Source organism: Stigmatopora nigra, chromosome 22 (assembly GCF_051989575.1).
Source record: "Stigmatopora nigra isolate UIUO_SnigA chromosome 22, RoL_Snig_1.1, whole genome shotgun sequence".
Lineage (NCBI taxonomy): Eukaryota > Metazoa > Chordata > Actinopteri > Syngnathiformes > Syngnathidae > Stigmatopora > Stigmatopora nigra.
In genome coordinates, this window is record NC_135529.1 from 2,311,462 (window position 1) to 2,326,662 (window position 15,201).

At 40.2% G+C, this 15,201-nt stretch overlaps 3 protein-coding genes and 1 non-coding gene across 7 annotated transcripts; 2 read left to right on the forward strand and 2 right to left on the reverse strand.

The window, feature by feature from the left end:
* Positions 1-137: 137 nt before the first annotated feature.
* On the reverse strand, positions 138-6,845 carry LOC144215800 (kinesin-like protein KIF23). Of its 3 annotated transcripts, XM_077744944.1 has the most exons (23): positions 6,727-6,845; positions 6,451-6,514; positions 6,218-6,346; positions 5,309-5,414; positions 4,985-5,121; positions 4,810-4,919; positions 4,562-4,732; positions 4,404-4,448; positions 4,072-4,184; positions 3,739-3,860; positions 3,554-3,650; positions 3,409-3,488; positions 3,210-3,329; positions 2,828-2,987; positions 2,438-2,599; positions 2,183-2,349; positions 1,924-2,097; positions 1,625-1,831; positions 1,151-1,384; positions 986-1,074; positions 850-919; positions 536-606; positions 138-473 (listed from the first exon to the last, which is right to left on the reverse strand). In XM_077744944.1, the coding sequence occupies exons 1-23, from the start codon at positions 6,738-6,740 to the stop codon at positions 458-460; spliced, it is 2,658 nt and encodes an 885-aa protein (XP_077601070.1). In that variant the 5' UTR covers positions 6,741-6,845; the 3' UTR covers positions 138-457. The 3 variants fall into 3 exon arrangements, with proteins under 3 accessions (XP_077601070.1, XP_077601071.1, XP_077601072.1); XM_077744945.1 differs by lacking the exons at positions 6,218-6,346; positions 6,451-6,514; positions 6,727-6,845 and adding an exon at positions 6,108-6,137; XM_077744946.1 differs by lacking the exons at positions 6,218-6,346; positions 6,451-6,514; positions 6,727-6,845 and adding an exon at positions 5,809-6,022.
* On the reverse strand, positions 3,937-4,033 carry LOC144180934 (Z30 small nucleolar RNA). Its single transcript, XR_013324571.1, has one exon. It is a non-coding gene; the product is annotated as a Z30 small nucleolar RNA (small nucleolar RNA).
* LOC144215801 (DNA damage-binding protein 2-like) lies at positions 6,201-10,777 on the forward strand. 2 transcript variants are annotated; one of them, XM_077744947.1, is made up of 11 exons: positions 6,201-7,172; positions 7,230-7,394; positions 7,462-7,550; positions 7,776-7,967; positions 8,418-8,584; positions 8,961-9,060; positions 9,160-9,337; positions 9,634-9,779; positions 9,898-10,053; positions 10,315-10,360; positions 10,447-10,777. In XM_077744947.1, exons 2-11 carry the CDS (start codon positions 7,250-7,252, stop codon positions 10,656-10,658), a joined length of 1,431 nt encoding a protein of 476 aa, XP_077601073.1. In that variant the 5' UTR covers positions 6,201-7,172; positions 7,230-7,249; the 3' UTR covers positions 10,659-10,777. The 2 variants fall into 2 exon arrangements, with proteins under 2 accessions (XP_077601073.1, XP_077601075.1); XM_077744949.1 differs by lacking the exon at positions 8,418-8,584 and adding an exon at positions 8,047-8,192 and having other exon boundaries at positions 6,201-7,394.
* Positions 10,778-11,313: 536 nt separating this feature from the next.
* Positions 11,314-15,180, forward strand: LOC144215680 (zinc-binding protein A33-like). Its single transcript, XM_077744761.1, has 6 exons — positions 11,314-11,890; positions 12,634-12,729; positions 12,809-13,039; positions 13,587-13,609; positions 13,731-13,849; positions 14,272-15,180. The coding sequence occupies exons 1-6, from the start codon at positions 11,498-11,500 to the stop codon at positions 14,826-14,828; spliced, it is 1,419 nt and encodes a 472-aa protein (XP_077600887.1). The 5' UTR covers positions 11,314-11,497; the 3' UTR covers positions 14,829-15,180.
* The last annotated feature ends 21 nt before the right edge of the window (positions 15,181-15,201 follow it).

Consider the following 15,201-nt stretch of genomic DNA (forward strand, 5'->3'; position numbering starts at 1 on the left):
CAAATGGGAATTTTCCCAGTTTTGCTTGCTAATCCAAGTTTTCTGAACCCTGTCCAGCTTTAACTGTGTTGTCCTGTGCTACCACTCAGTGGCAATTCAGCACACTGCATGAGATCCACACAAAAAAGACAAAGGGATTCCTAAGAAATTTTATTCCCAAGAAGTGGGAAGTGAAAGGTTGCAATAAAGAAAAGGGAACTTCTTATATTGCACAAACTAAAAAAGGGTATAAGAACACACCACAGAAATCCAAAACTATCAGAAATTCTGTTGGCTCAAAGAACACATCAAATGTTTTATAAACATCTTTGGAAGTGTAGAGTACACTTGCATATTATATAAAGTGTCATATTCGAATAGATAAACATGGAAAGAGAAAAAAACTGTTTGGAATATTGCACAAAGGTTTATACCAAAGAAAGGGAATACATGTCCGTGGACAAACCACTTGACATTTTCAGGGTTTTCTGCGCCTGGAAATCAAACAGAATGATTAGAATAGGAACGTTAGTAAGTAGAACACAGGGCATCTTACTTGGTGACACAATGATGCTCAACACCAGGTCCCAAAGTGGAGCCAGCCCTCATCTCCATAGCAACAGCACACTGTAATGAAATCCTTCTGTGAAATCCCTAATGTACAAGCAGCATTCGACATACTGATCTCTATTTACTGGCTCTAAATACTGCCCGAAATTTCTATGCAGGGTTCATCCATTTTTAGATTCAAAAATTATCCTTATAAATGCATTTCATCTCCTACATAATATAGTATTTATATTTTTTTGGTGCCTCAATTTGAGCAAACGAAGTATCTATTCCATTTTTTTCGGATCTTAATCATCCTACCCTTTTCTCTACATCGGTCGAGGTAGCTTTTTGGTTTCCACCATCTCCCTCTGAAGATTTTCTCTTGCGACTATAGAAAAAGAAACATGGTGTTAAAAAAAATATATATAATACATTACCGTTAAAGTGTCAATACCCTTCGATCGTTGTGAGGTGCTGCTTCAATGTCTCAATGTCAGTGAATTGTACTGCCTGTCCTCCTCCTCTGGTCTTCAACACGTCACCCTTGAACATACACATATGTAAGCCAGCGACCTCCACAAGGTGATCAAAATTAAGAGAATTCTTCAAGTGTCCAAACCTTAATAAGTTGTGTCTGTACTTCACCATCGGAGGCAACTTCCTGATGAGTAAGTACGTATCGGTCGCACTTGGAAAGCACCTTCTCACTGGGGGTGGAAACTTTGATGGCGTTTGGAATGATAGCCTGCATCACCGTTCCCAAGTCCAGGTTGGTGGAGGGCTTGTGGTCCACCCACTTCTCTCCGCCAGCTGAACGGGACCGTCGGTGCAAGGGTCGAACTGGCGTGGAAGTCTAAGTTAAAGCATGAACAGAGCAAAAGTGTTAAAAGTTTCAGTTGTTTTCTTATAGGAAGACTCACCCTATTTACTGTGTTTAACACGCACCCAAATTTGGCTTCAGTTTTTTGGTACAAAATGAGGTACGTTATACTCGAATAAATAATGTAGTTCTATAAACCTACAAATACGCATAAAACAAATCAATTTAACTGATTAGCCGCCATTGAGGATAATCACAATCTTAATAGCCTACCGTTGGTGAGGGTGAGGCAGATCTCTTTGCGGGAACGGGTACAGGCTCTTCCTTGGGAGGCGGTTTGTACGGTGTCTGGCGGGGTGGCGGCTCAGGGCGACTTGGGGTCTTGCCTTCTGTCACAATGGCTTTGAGCTGCTTCAGTTTCTCGTCTTTCACCCACAATTTGTTCTGCATCTCCTGTTGCATTGCGTTCACACGTCGCGCCTGCGTTGCACAAGGAAAGCTCCACATGAGTAACGAATTGCATGGCCCTCACAAAAAGAGGCAAAAATATTTTGAAAGGGAGTGATACGCACACATTCTTTTTCCCACTTGTGTTGCGTATCTGTGACGGCCCCTTGCATGCGCTGCTCCATTCGTCTTTTGTCAGATTGCTCCCTGTGCAACCTCTGCTCTCTGGTCTCCAACTCCTGTTGCAGACTACGTTTGTCGTCCTCGTACACTTGAGCCGTTTTTTGAAGAATGTCAATCTAAAAAGGAGCATGAGGGATGTGGTTTGTAAAGGCCATAAGAGAAGCCAGATTTAAACGGTTGGAGCCCGGAAAATGAACTCACTTTATGTTCAAGCATCCTTGCTTTTTTGTCCAGTCGGTCAATCTCTGCCTTGTTGTCTTGGATCTTTCTGTCTTTTTCCAAGAGCTTGTTGTTCTGTTCTTGAATATAATTCACTTTGGAATTAATATTGCTGTCGAGGTTTTGTAGGAGTGACGTCATGGTGCTTGCTGAAAGACCAAGAGAAGGAAATGAACAAAGATTGTTCTGCATTAAAAAAAACTGCGTATGGATTGAGCTCAAAACATGAGCAGGCACCTGATTTGTTGTAATCCTCTAACATGGTTTGCCTGATTCTGTGTCTGTTCTGCAGCGCCTCAATCAACCTCGGCAAGGTGGTATCATCGTGAGCATCTGTTACCTCGGCGGTGGGGACAGGAGGAAGGCTGTGCATCGCAAGGTTCAAAACTGACGGGATATCTGGAAAAACACCTTAAGTGAGCATTTTCTGAGGTGCAGCACTTTTCAAACAACATGATTTAATTTGATCTAAACATTGACTATATACTATATATCTGGTAATGTCAACTAAACTAGTGTATAATCAAACTGTTTTGTAAAGCAAGACTTCAGTTTAAGGCATCTGCATAAGATACCTTTCCCCAGCGGGTTTGCTTAATCTAGTTTTAGCTCCATTTACAAAATTACCCATGTCCATTGGACCACCACGCTCCTCCAATCTGCGAGAAAGTTCATCTTTGAAAGCCTGGTTTCTCTGTCGACGGCCCGGAGTAAAACCACAGATTGGTCTGTCTATTGGCCGGGCTACTTCCACTTCCTGTGTCATCTCTGCAAAGCGCATCACCAGCTGGAGGAAAATAAATAAATAAACAATGTCATGTTAGACTACTAATACTACAACAACACCTTGTCCCATGAGAAACTGATAATAGAATAACATTTTGGGCAAATAAAAGGTTCCTTTAATATTAAAGTGTAAATATTTAAAATAGAGATAAATAGTTATCTTATATAAGCATTTTTTGTCAAATAATATAAGCAATAAGACAATATTCAATGTTCAGCTGACCAAAGTTTCTTCATAATCTTCAGCCTTTGGGTTGACGCAGACAATCATCTTGACTTTGCCTTCTCCATCAAAATAGTTTTTAAATAAGTGGGTGACTTTGGAGTCTCTGTATGGAACCATCTAGGAGGAAAAACAAAGTCATTCACATTGTGGAAAATAAAAAGCTAAAGTTGAGTAGTCGGAATCCACTTCAACCGACCCGGTTTGTGCCACACATCTGATTTTCTCGGAGGATCTCGATACACGTCCTCAGGGTGAGAAGAGACTGATTAATGTTTCCTGCAAAGCAACACAAGCAGCTAAGGGAAAATGAAGGAAAATCTGTAACAGCTCTGAAATCTTACCAGCTTCACGTATACGAGACCCCTCGGCTCCCGTCCTTCCAGTTCGCTCGCTCCCTGCCAAGTCCACCAAACACAGCTGACTGATGGTCATCTGGTTCTTTTCATTCAGAGACAAAGAGGGGACCAACCGTCAGTTGTATAGCGCAAATCCGAACAAGTCACAGTTTAGATTATCTTTAGCTCACAGGGAGGATGGTGTCCCCATCTGCATCAAGAGGGGCCTGTGCCAGCTTGATGGTGAAAACACTGTGGGAGCGGCTGGACTCTCGGTTGAGCCGAGTGTTTGCCACCTTCCTTTTTTTCTGACCTGGAAAGCCATCAAACAGCAGTGAGATTTTCAACACACTACATGTTTTAAATCAATATTGAAACTCCCGCGTAGACTGCTCAGAGAGAAGATTAACCATAGTCACTTCTTGGTCAGAGTCGACCCGAAGACCAACAATACCAAGTCAGTATTATCTAAGCTCATCAACGCAGAAACATTCGTCCTTTCCGTTACAATTTCGACTACTCACCTTTCCAGAATACTTGAAATGCCTCCTCTGCAGATTTGACTTCGACCTCCATACATCCGGCCACATACATGTTGTGGTTTTGGTCCTCTCGGAGAATTTTGGACTGGGGCGGTCTACATTTAGGAGAGAGGGAAGGGACTTGTCACAAAAAAAGGATTACATGCTTTTGTTCTTATGGGAAAACGAGTAAGAGAGACAACAATGCTGTTTTTAGGCAGATTTGCTGTAACAGACAGCAAGCAGCAGGCAACTGGCAGAAAGGATGCCATTGCTGGATATGTATTAATTGCTTTTTTTCAATTGCACCATACATTCATTCACTAGTCACATACATGAACTCTGTGTTCTGACGAACTGGTGTGCCTCCGCCATTCCACCTAGTTGGGAGAAAATACAAAATTTCACATTCAGGTACATTTGTGTAATCTCCTTTAAGTATGGGAATATGTTGTTGCCATGCCAAACTAATAGTGATTTTTTTAGAACTCACTTGGGCTTGACTGCCTCTTCCGTGTTTTCCTCTAGAAGATCATAGATGTAATTGTTGTAGATTTCAATGTAGGATACAAAGACGGTGTAGCTGCAGTCATCATCCACGTCGTCGGCCTTGCAGGCCTCTCCGTTCTTAATCATGTCTGCAATTTCAGGGTCGAGCTTCTGTCTGAAGACGAAGTAGCAATTCCAAGTTAAAAATCAGTTACAAAGAAGCCAGTTAAAGTAAATGGCAAGTACGTGTACCTGCTTGAGGGCAATTTGGGAAGCCCTGCATTATCTCGCCTTTGACGGTCCAAAAGGGCATCGACGTCATTCTGCACCATGATGCCATTTCTGTCATCTGACTTAAAAACCTGTGAGAACCGGAGGATTAATGCTATATAATCAAGTACCAAAGAAGTTTCAGTGCAGCCCTTACATATCTTTTGGCCTGGAAAGGCCCAATGCTGTTGAAGAGCATGTCAAGAGAGCGTGGCAGAAGCCCACCCAAGCCTGGGGAGCCAGTCATGGTGAAAGTCTTCCCACTTCCCGTTACTCCATATGTAAAGAGCAGGCCTGAAATAGGCAACAGAAACATAAGCCCGTTAACATTACATGGTACTGTTGCAGGATATGATGTAAGAAAGAAAATAGTGTGAACCTATTCTGTAGTATTGTAATATAGTGCAACCCCCCCCCCCCGAAAAAAAAAAAAAAACACTAGAATGTGACTTATCTGAACATAGCAAGCAAGTACTCTTACCATTTCTCCCATGGATGAGGTCATCGACAAGAGGTTTGGCAACACTTTCAAAGAGCTCAATTTGAGATACTAATACTCCAAAGACTTTTTTGAAGGAGTACTGCATCTGTGAAGAAGAAAAACATATGTAAGTTAAGAAAAGGTTAAAAAAAATAATGATAAAATGATCTTAAATTTTCTTTGAAAATTTCTAATGTTTCCCTGTTTAAAAGAAACCCCTTAAAAGATCTATTGCAACAGATATTTGGCATCCCCCCAAAAATAATTAGTTTTCATTTGAACCTTTTGGTGACGTATTGCAAATTTTGGAAGACGGATAGCAAAAGTTTGAAAGAGTCAGACACAGATGATAAGAACCTTCCACATAAGGGGAAGGAAATTCCTTGTTCGAGATACTGCACGGTTGTGGCTTTGAAATCAAGATTGGGGAAATATAATACAACATAGACATTTGCTTTCACGAAGTTTAGGCAGTTCATACTGACCAAGTCTTGTTTTACCTTGTTTGATGGTGATATGACTGTTTGGCATCATGTGACATGCTTTTTTTTAAATATGAAAACTAAGGGTTGAACATAGTTATAGATTCTGATTCTCTGAAAAAATGTGATCAGGGCCGATTTCCGATCACAAAATCAGATCTGGGACATCTCTCATTTTAAATCTGGACTCTACTAAGCTGGCCTTTAAAAAAAAAAAGTCAGATCTTTCAAATGAGGTTAACTTTTAAAAATGGAATACCCATAAGAAAAAGTAGTAATGCCCCCTCCTAAATAAAACAAACTTAAAATCTTACTACCATGATGGTAAACATTCGTGTCTTTCAAAGGACTGTGATGATGTGCTGATCTCTTGATTCAGCTTTAATGTTCCTCACTGTCAAAATGTTTGCAGAGTACTATAGTTCACCTCTTTGTATTCTCCATTTCGGGTGGTTTTGAAGCCTTCGGGTGCATGCATTTGGATGGTGCTGCTGCTTATCACTTCGATGCAACATTCCTCGTCTTCTCCACCGAGAGGTCGTACACGACAGTAAACCTGAATGGGGGGAGGGTATAATAGTATTCGTCAAACGCTCATCCATGCTGCGCATATTGGCATCCTAACGTTATTTTAGCGTTTAGAAATTATTTAACACTCACACCAACTGGATCTTTCTGGCTGCTTTGTTTCTTGGGAGGGGGTCGACGAGGAGCTTTGCCTTTCCTGAAGAAAAAAAGATCCACATGGAAACATACGGTATTGTTATTGAGCAGTTTGGAAACAAAGTCAAACGCCGGAGAGCCCAGCGACTAAACGTTTCAACCTAAACTAGCAAAGGTTTAAGAAGATCCTAGAAAATGAAAACACCGCGTAATAAGATCGCATTTGTCTGTGGTAATAAATAGCAAATTTCGCATAGGATCGCCTTTACTTACGCTTGTTTTGTCATTTTGCCTTGGCACCTTGAGTTTAACACTCCTGTTGCAGATTTTCTCTCCCTCGCGTGAATTCAAACCAGCCAACCAGATTCATTGCATTAGGTCACTTGTCTCTGCTACCGGTTCACATCACCAATGAATTTCTTCCAAAATAAATGACAACAGAATGTCTATTTGTCAATTTTTGCACAAACAGTTTGATTTCTTATTTAAATCAGATTTCATTTGAGCCATGATGACAATTGAAAATAAATGCGATTCATGAGAAATTTATTTGAAAGTGTCTGTCACCGGAACGTCAAACAGTGCTCTCTACCGGGCAATTACTAATGTTACATGAGTTACAAAACAGGCACGTTTTGAAGTCACGTGTGTTATGCATTACATTGTGTGGTCCATGTGTCATATTTGGAGCTGATCCCCTGCCATTTTATAAATTAAAGGTGAGCTACCAGTGTCTAGATACGTGTACGACCTTTATTTACAATCCTGTTGTCAAGCTGTACTTTGAGCGTTTGCGATGAAACCCAAACCTTCAAAGTCAGCTGGTCGCGAGCCTAAAAAGGCTCAGGTGAAGAAAAGTGATGGCAGGGAGAAGAAGCCGAGTGGTGCTACATTGAAAACTCAACCGCGGGACAAGAAAGAAGCAAAGGCACCCCAAAAAGGTGTGTCAACTGTAGATGATGACCGTGATGGTGTCTGATTTTGCATGATCTTCTCTTAAATCCACAGAAATTCAAAGAAAAGTTGTGCATGGAAGTATACTCCACTACATCTACAAGAATACTCTCGGACAAAGTGTCCGTACCCAGATGAGACAGGTAAGGGTGTCCATCCATTTTCCATCTATTAGGCTAGAGTACCAAAAGTTTGAGGTCCACTCTTTCTCGTTTTGTGTTTTTGCTGCTTTTATGTCTTCATGATTTGATGATCCCATTCACTCTAGTTTGCTTTTTTACTTTGTACTCAAGTAAAAGTAGTCATCCAAAAAAAATCCTCAATTCTTTGGCCAGTTGTATTAAGACTCTGTTTTTGTTCACTTTCAGTGTCTCCAGGAGCCTTTTGTCCGCTCGCTGAATTTGTACAAACATCGCGCATCAAACGCTCCCTTCGATCGCAGAATCACTTGCCTGGAATGGCATCCCACTCATCCCACCACACTGGCGGTGGCATCCAAGGGCGGTGACATTGAGCTGTGGGACTACACACTCTGTGGCCAGAAAACCTTCATCCAAGGGGTAAGCTAGCACAGGGAGGTTTTTTTAAATTTATTTGTAACGCATGTGTTGAATAGCCAATTGCTGGTTCTCTGTTTAGATGGGTCCTGGATACTCAGTTACAGATATGATGTTTAACCCATTCAACCACACTCAGCTGTTCATATCATCTATGAGGGGTACAGTAACCCTGCAAGATTTCAGTGGAACCTCTTTGAAAGTGTTTGCCTCCACGGCAACACTAACGTAAGACTGGGGTCAGCTATTGTCATCTTGGGTACCGGTTGGAAGGTTAACAACAGGGTAGAAGGTCTAAAAAAAACAAAATTAGTTCATCAGTCTTCTTCTAAAGTGGCCTTTTTAGTGTTATTATACCATTTCACCTTCATATCAAAAAGACATGCACCTGATAATTGTAGCATGTAATGTTGCGCGCCCAATGATAGGCCTGCTTTCTTGTTCTGCGCGTAGATGGGCGCCGGAGCCTTCATTGGAGGGATAAAGTTTTCTCCTACGGATCCAACCAGCGTGTTTGTAGCCTCTGGTGAAGGTACACTGACCCTGCAGAGCTTTGAGGGCCACACAGCTTCCATTCTGTCACAAACTGAAGATTGCGGCCATTATCACCACAACGTATGGTGAGCAAAGTGTGGAGAAGACTGATGAACTATGCCCAACATTTTTTGCAGCGCTTTTAAAGAGGCATTAGTCATCACTTTCTGGTTCAAACTGAAAAACAATCAAGAGCACAATTTTTGAAATGCATGCATGTGCATTTTTCTTGGCTTAGTACAAAACGATTTTTTGGGATAGTGCAAAATAGCCTAAAAAGACAAAATAAAGTAGCTTGAAAAATTACATTTTGGGCACTTTTGACACAAATTATTGTGGTAACCTGCTTAAATAGCATGGGAAATTGTTTTTAAAAATCCATGTGAATCAAATACAACTTTAGTACCACTTTAAGAACTTAGTTTAAGTGTTTGAAAACACATCTGTAGTCTTATTTTTCAGTTTCTGGTACTGCTGTGTCGACGTTTCCACTAGCAGACAGATGCTTGTGACCGGAGACAATGTTGGAATGCTCCTGCTGGCTGGTTTGGACGGGCAAAAGGTGTGTGGCTGTTTTTTTTTATTGCAAATATTAACAATGATTATGCGTTGGCATACATAAATATACTTAAATCCTTTTGGTTTCCTTTTAATATAACAGATTTTTAATAGTAAGTTACACAAAGCCAAAGTGACTCACGCCGAGTTCAACCCACGTTGTGATTGGCTGCTTGCAACGGCTTCAGTGGACCACACGGTAAAGCTGTGGGATCTGAGGAACATGAAGGACAAGAACAGCTTTCTTCATGATTTGCCTCACGAAAAGGCCGTCAACGCAGGTACATGTTTTTGTAGCGCACAAGTACATTTTGGGGTTGCTAATTCCTATTTCAGCGCTTGTTTGGTACCAGATCAGAACAAAATGAAACCTCAGAATTGGGAAGCAAAAAAACAGCAAAAGTCAAAATATCAATATTACAGAAAATTTAAAAAAGTGCCATTTGAGAGGCAGGATGCTACTGCAGTACTACTTGATTGCCAGAATACATTTCAATAAGTTTAAATGACTTAAACATACTGCTTTGGTGTATTGCAGATTGATCCTCATACATTGTTTTCTGTTGTATCTTTGCAGCCTATTTTCATCCAGCGGACTGCTCCAAATTGCTAACAACTGACCAGTACGACCAAATCCGTGTATATTCATCCTCTGATTGGTCTAAACCACAGAATATCATTCGGCATCCGCACAGGCAATTTCAGCACATCACATCAATCAAGGTTGGTGACTGTTGGGGAGTGTTTAAGAAGAATTTTCACAGGTGTTGGCAAAATATGTCTGACACGAGTCAAGAACAATAATTAACAAGCCAAACGTGTTATGTCAACCTATCCACAGGCAACATGGCATCCTTTCCATGACCTCATTATTGTGGGTCGTTACCCTGATGACAAATTTCAATATGGCGATGAGAGAACGATCGACATCTACGATTCCAACACAGCAGAACTTGCGGGTCAGGTGCACAATTCTACTATCGAAGGAATCAAATCTGTGAGTACAACCAATCGCAGCATACGGAATGAATAATAAAGTTATCAAATCCAAACTTTATTGTCTTATTGTGAACAGACAAGTAAATATGTAAATATATGTTGTTGTTTTTTTAATTGAGATGACGACAATGATAAAGAAAATACAATTATTTTGCTATTAATAGGCCTTTGTTTTGTTTTAGTCTTTAATTACTGATCATTATTTTTTGGTGGTCCAGAAGGCCAAATCGTAATTTTCATAAATGTGAATGTTTTTCAGATCAACAAATTTAATCCAAAGGGAGATGTGATTGCCTCTGGAATGGGTAAGATGATGATGAAGAAGGGGAAATTTTCCACTGCTTCTTCAATTTCAATGAAAAAAATAAAAACATACTGTATTTGTCCCCAGGTTATACTGTAGTCATTTGGGACCAAGATAACTCAATGCTAGATGAAGAGCATATGCCCCAAGCAGAAACATTTTCCTCGACTATTGGTCCAGTGCAGAGACCTTCCAGGAGAAGGAGAACGGATGCGGACCAAAGCAAACTCAAGAAGAAGCTGCTTTCAGGGCAACAATCAGAGACTACGACCAAGACAAAACGCACGAGAAAGAATTGACTAGAGCTTGTGAATATCTCGATATATTTTTGTTATATGTCTTACTTAAAAGGAGCTGTTAAAGCATTTTACAAATATTGTTATTTTCTACCAAAATATAATAAAGTTTATGTTTACAACTGTTTTCTTTCATTAGTTACCTGAAAATGGGAAAAATGTTAATCAGTCTAAAAACATACTCATTTGCAATGCAAGTAACACATTTTCACGACTATAACTCGCACCCTCAATGAATGACACATTAAAAAAAATCCATATATAAAGCGCACTGGATTATAAGGCGCCCTGTCTATTTTGGAGAAAATTTAAGACTTGAGTGCGCCTTATAGTCGTGATAATACGGTATATAAAAAAAGAAAACACTTAGTTGTATGAACTAAAAACAAAAGGTGAATGGTCAAGATGTTATGATTAAAACTTTTTTCCGTTAGTGTTATCTGAGTCATAGTCTTTTCATAATGAAGGGGAGAAAACACTAGGGAGTTTCCTCTCAATAATGAAATGTTGGCAGCAAACCTAATGGAACATTTCACGTGTTGGAATGTTCCATGTTTGGAAATGTTTGAGTTACTGTAACTTTTCGGTTACACTGTAATTTCCTCAAACTTCCCATTTAAAAGTTGACGGATTAAAAGGGTGTTTCTGACAAGAGCACGGTGGAGCGTTGTGGAAAACAGACAAACAAAACGTTGAATAATTGCTTTTCCTGTATATCAATGTAACCAGTTTTACATGTTTGCCTGCATTGGGCGCATGTGCAATGAAACGGAAAAGTTCAGAGTAAACGGAGAGGAGCGAGAAATTGCACTTAGCTCACATGACTGGCTTGCGTTAAGAAGATGGCAACACACACCATCATCTCCCGGGAGGACCTCATCTGTCCGCAGTGCACGGAAATCTACTGCTTCCCCGTTGTCCTCCCGTGCGGACATAACGTTTGCAAAGTTTGCCTGCAGAAATTCTGGGAATGGAAAGGAAGTCAAGAGTGTCCCGTGTGTAAGGCCGTGTCCTCCCCCAAAAGGCCTCCCATCAATTTAGCACTGAAGATCGCAGCGGACAAATACCACCAGGAGAAGGCCAAGATGAGCGCAGATCGTTGCAGTCTTCACGAGGAGAAGCTCAGTGTTTACTGTCAGAATGACGAGCAGCCAATTTGTCTTGTCTGCCAAATGTCCAAACAGCATAAAATCCACGAGTGTTGCCCATTAGGTGAGGCTGCCAGGAAAAGGAAGGTATGAATGTTAATTTTCTCTGTGGCAAACATTGTGCCATCATGATGACACAAAATTTCATCATTAATTAGAATTTGGATTCATTGTGCTGTTCACAGTATATCTTAAGATATTCAAGTAACGTCCAGACTAAGATGAATAAGTGTTTCGGTAATACATTTTGTGCATGATCAACCAATTCCCTCTTGGACATTATTTTTTACTGAGTTAAATTAGAGATGGAATTTTAGATGCTAACCAATGAAAAAATACATACCGCTCACCAATGTTCCCTCTAAGATGCGCTTGTGCATTTGTGCACTACTCGTCTTCTCTGCGCAGCAGCAATCATATGGCGCGCAGTAAATAAAATCCAAACTTTCTATTTTTAATTTTAATTGTATTTTTTTCTCCCATGATGGCACCGTTTATGCGGCAGCCACTGGCAGTAGTTCTATCCACCCTTATGTTTGTTTTGTTTTGTTTTACAGCAGGTTTTACATGAAAGATTAGAGGGAACATTGACATTGTTTATCAAATAAGACTACTGGAATTGTTTAGAATGCTGAAATTTGGGATAAACATTCAAATTCACCTGAAAAGAATCTATCTGAAAAACAATTAGAGTTTCAGACATGAGGTCATAATATAATATAAAATTGCCAAACAGTTTTTACAAACGTTACAGTAAGATTCATGTCAAGTGAAGCTCACCAATACCTCCGACTTTGTATGATAATTCCATGTTAATCCCCACATGCCAGGAAGATATCACGGCTAGGCTGGAGTTTCTGAAGAAGAAGCTGCAGACTTTGGACAAGACGAGGGAGAGCTGGGAAAGAACCAGAACTTTTATACAGGTTCAATTACACACAATGTTTGAAGATTAGACCAACGCAGATGACATGGGTTCCTAATTCACCTTTGATCACATTGCAGAGGCAAGCAGATGAAAACAACAGAGCCATCAGGGAGGAGTTCCAGAGGTTGCACACATTTCTTTTGGAGGAGGAAAGCTCCAGACTTAAGTTGCTGGCACAGGAGGTGGAAGTGAAGGTCAAAGTGATGAGCCTCAAGCTGCAATCCATGGAGACGCAGATAAGGAGTCTCTCCGATGTCATCAATGACACGGAGAAGAGACTGGAAGGAGACGATTTGTCCTTTTTGCTGGTACGTTCAACATGCTCAAGTTTTGTCTTTAACTCGTTGATGTACGACATATTATACTTACTATGTACATTGCTTCCAAGGCGTCACGTGGGTCAAAAATCATCATTGTCTGTACCGCTTATCCTCACAAAGTTTGTGTCGTTAATCTGCAAGTATAAAAAGTTGTGGTTGCTCATTATTTAGGAAAGAACAAGCAAAAAAAAAAAAAATCAAACATCCATGGGTCTTATAAATTGATAAAAGATACATGTATTTCAAAAATATATCATTTTTACACTTAAACATGCAATAATATAGAAAATGGAATATGGGTCAGTTTCGACATATGGTGGATCAAAATGTGTTTTCATTCAAAAGGCAAAATAGGAAAAATGAATTAAGAATATATAATGATTTCAAACAAGTTATTAAAGAATACCCTGAATATTGAAATCATTTTTTTACAGTGCGGGGAAATTCAAAATAAAACTCTATTGACCAATGTTTTGCATCGAAGGGTTAAAAGTCTTCAGAAAAAACCTTATGTTTCCTTGCTTTTACTCCGCAGGACTACAAAGATACCCAAAAGAAGTAAGCGCATGCAATACTACATATCAACACAGTACTACTTTTTTAAATGATTGTGCTCAACTTGTCATACTGTTTCATTTGGTTGGTTTGTTAGTTTGTTTTCCTTTGCTTACAAATTTAGGCTCAAGTGCAACGTCAAAGAACCAGAAATAATCAGAGACATCCTGATCAACTCTGCCACTCATCTGGCATCTCTTAAATTTCATGTTTGGAAGAAGATGAAGCACCTTGTCAATTATGGTCAGTAAAAAAACAACAACAAAGAAATACCACAATGTTACTTAACACACAAATTTACTAACTCAAAGCAGTGCATTCACCAATGAATTGCAAACAGTGACTACACAGGTTAATATTGTTATTTCCACTAACTAGTGGAAGTAGAGCATTTAAATCACTGGTTTTAGTAGATGGCCATTTTTACAAGAACGACTGGAGGTGAATGTCCATTCTTAGTAACAAAAATGATATTGAACAAAGAAATATCCCATAGAACCCCATACGAGGAAAACAGATTTATATGTTATATTCCATTTAAATCCTTCATTCAATTAAAACATACTTTCTACCAAGCTACTACAAAAACAACGGAATGCTCACCTGACATGGATGCATACAGTGCAGTCCTTTTGAAAGTCACATCTCACCTCCCGTTCTTCCAGTTCCCATCACGCTAGATCCAAACACAGCCCAGGCCAACTTAGAGCTGTCTGAGGAACTGAGCTGCATGAAGTACAGCAGTCAGCGTGCACTCCCGGACAACCCCGAACGCTGCACGGGTGGCGTCTGCGTGCTGGCAGCGGGTGGATTCGTGTCTGGGAAACACAGCTGGACAGTGGACGTGAGTCGGGGTAAAGATTGGTACATCGGAGCGGTCCGGGAGTCCATCCAAAGGAAGGGTGCCATGCCCCTCAAGCCATCTGAGGGGGTCTGGATCATTGGTGGGATGATAGGCGACGTGTTGTGGGCTCAGACTTCACCTCGCACCAAACTGGAATGGAAGCAGAAGGCCAAAAAGATTAGAGTAGAGTTGGACTACGACAAGGGGAAGGTGGCGTTCGTCAACGCCGCAGATTCGAAGAGCATTTTCATATTTAAAGACAAGTTTACGGAAAGGATATTTCCCTATTTTTCGGTTGGGATTCACGAAGAGGGCAGTGGCTCCTTCCCCCTCACTTTATGTTCTAAGAATATCACGGTCAACATCTCAGACAAGTGAGGGCCAAAGCTCATCCACGGTCCGTCCATCCATATAATATGTAGTTGAAGTGCAATAAAGAGAAACATTACAAAGTGAGATGTATAGCCTGTTTAGCTATGAAGTTATAGGATGTGTTGAAACAAATGTTAGAATGTAGGAAGTTTACATAATGTGTGAATGTGAGAATACAAGTTTCGGATAAAAGTATCATCCTTGTCAGCAGGTCGTTAAGTTGCTTCAAGTGTCGCAATGTTGCAAATCGTGCCAGACTTGTTCCTGGAATCTTCATGTCAAAGTTTTTTTCTTTTTTTTTCTTGTCTTCTAATGTCATTATAAATGTGCCAAGAAACAATAAAAGATTTTATGATTATTATCATTATGGAAGATGTAG

Excerpts from the sequence above, each read along its gene's own strand:
- LOC144215800 (XM_077744944.1), bottom strand. Across the intron at positions 3,651-3,738 it reads ATGGGGACACCATCCTCCCT|AACCAGATGACCATCAGTCA; the intron begins GTGAGCTAAAGA and ends CTGAATGAAAAG. Across the intron at positions 2,600-2,827 it reads TGGTGGTCCAATGGACATGG|ATATCCCGTCAGTTTTGAAC; the intron begins GTAATTTTGTAA and ends GTGTTTTTCCAG.
- LOC144215801 (XM_077744947.1), top strand. The coding sequence starts at position 7,250 with ATGAAACCCAAACCTTCAAAGTCAGCTGGTCGCGAGCCTAAAAAGGCT. Across the intron at positions 7,551-7,775 it reads TCCGTACCCAGATGAGACAG|TGTCTCCAGGAGCCTTTTGT; the intron begins GTAAGGGTGTCC and ends GTTCACTTTCAG. Across the intron at positions 7,968-8,417 it reads AGAAAACCTTCATCCAAGGG|ATGGGCGCCGGAGCCTTCAT; the intron begins GTAAGCTAGCAC and ends TTCTGCGCGTAG.
- LOC144215680 (XM_077744761.1), top strand. The coding sequence starts at position 11,498 with ATGGCAACACACACCATCATCTCCCGGGAGGACCTCATCTGTCCGCAG. Across the intron at positions 12,730-12,808 it reads GAACCAGAACTTTTATACAG|AGGCAAGCAGATGAAAACAA; the intron begins GTTCAATTACAC and ends ATCACATTGCAG. Across the intron at positions 13,040-13,586 it reads ACGATTTGTCCTTTTTGCTG|GACTACAAAGATACCCAAAA; the intron begins GTACGTTCAACA and ends TTTACTCCGCAG.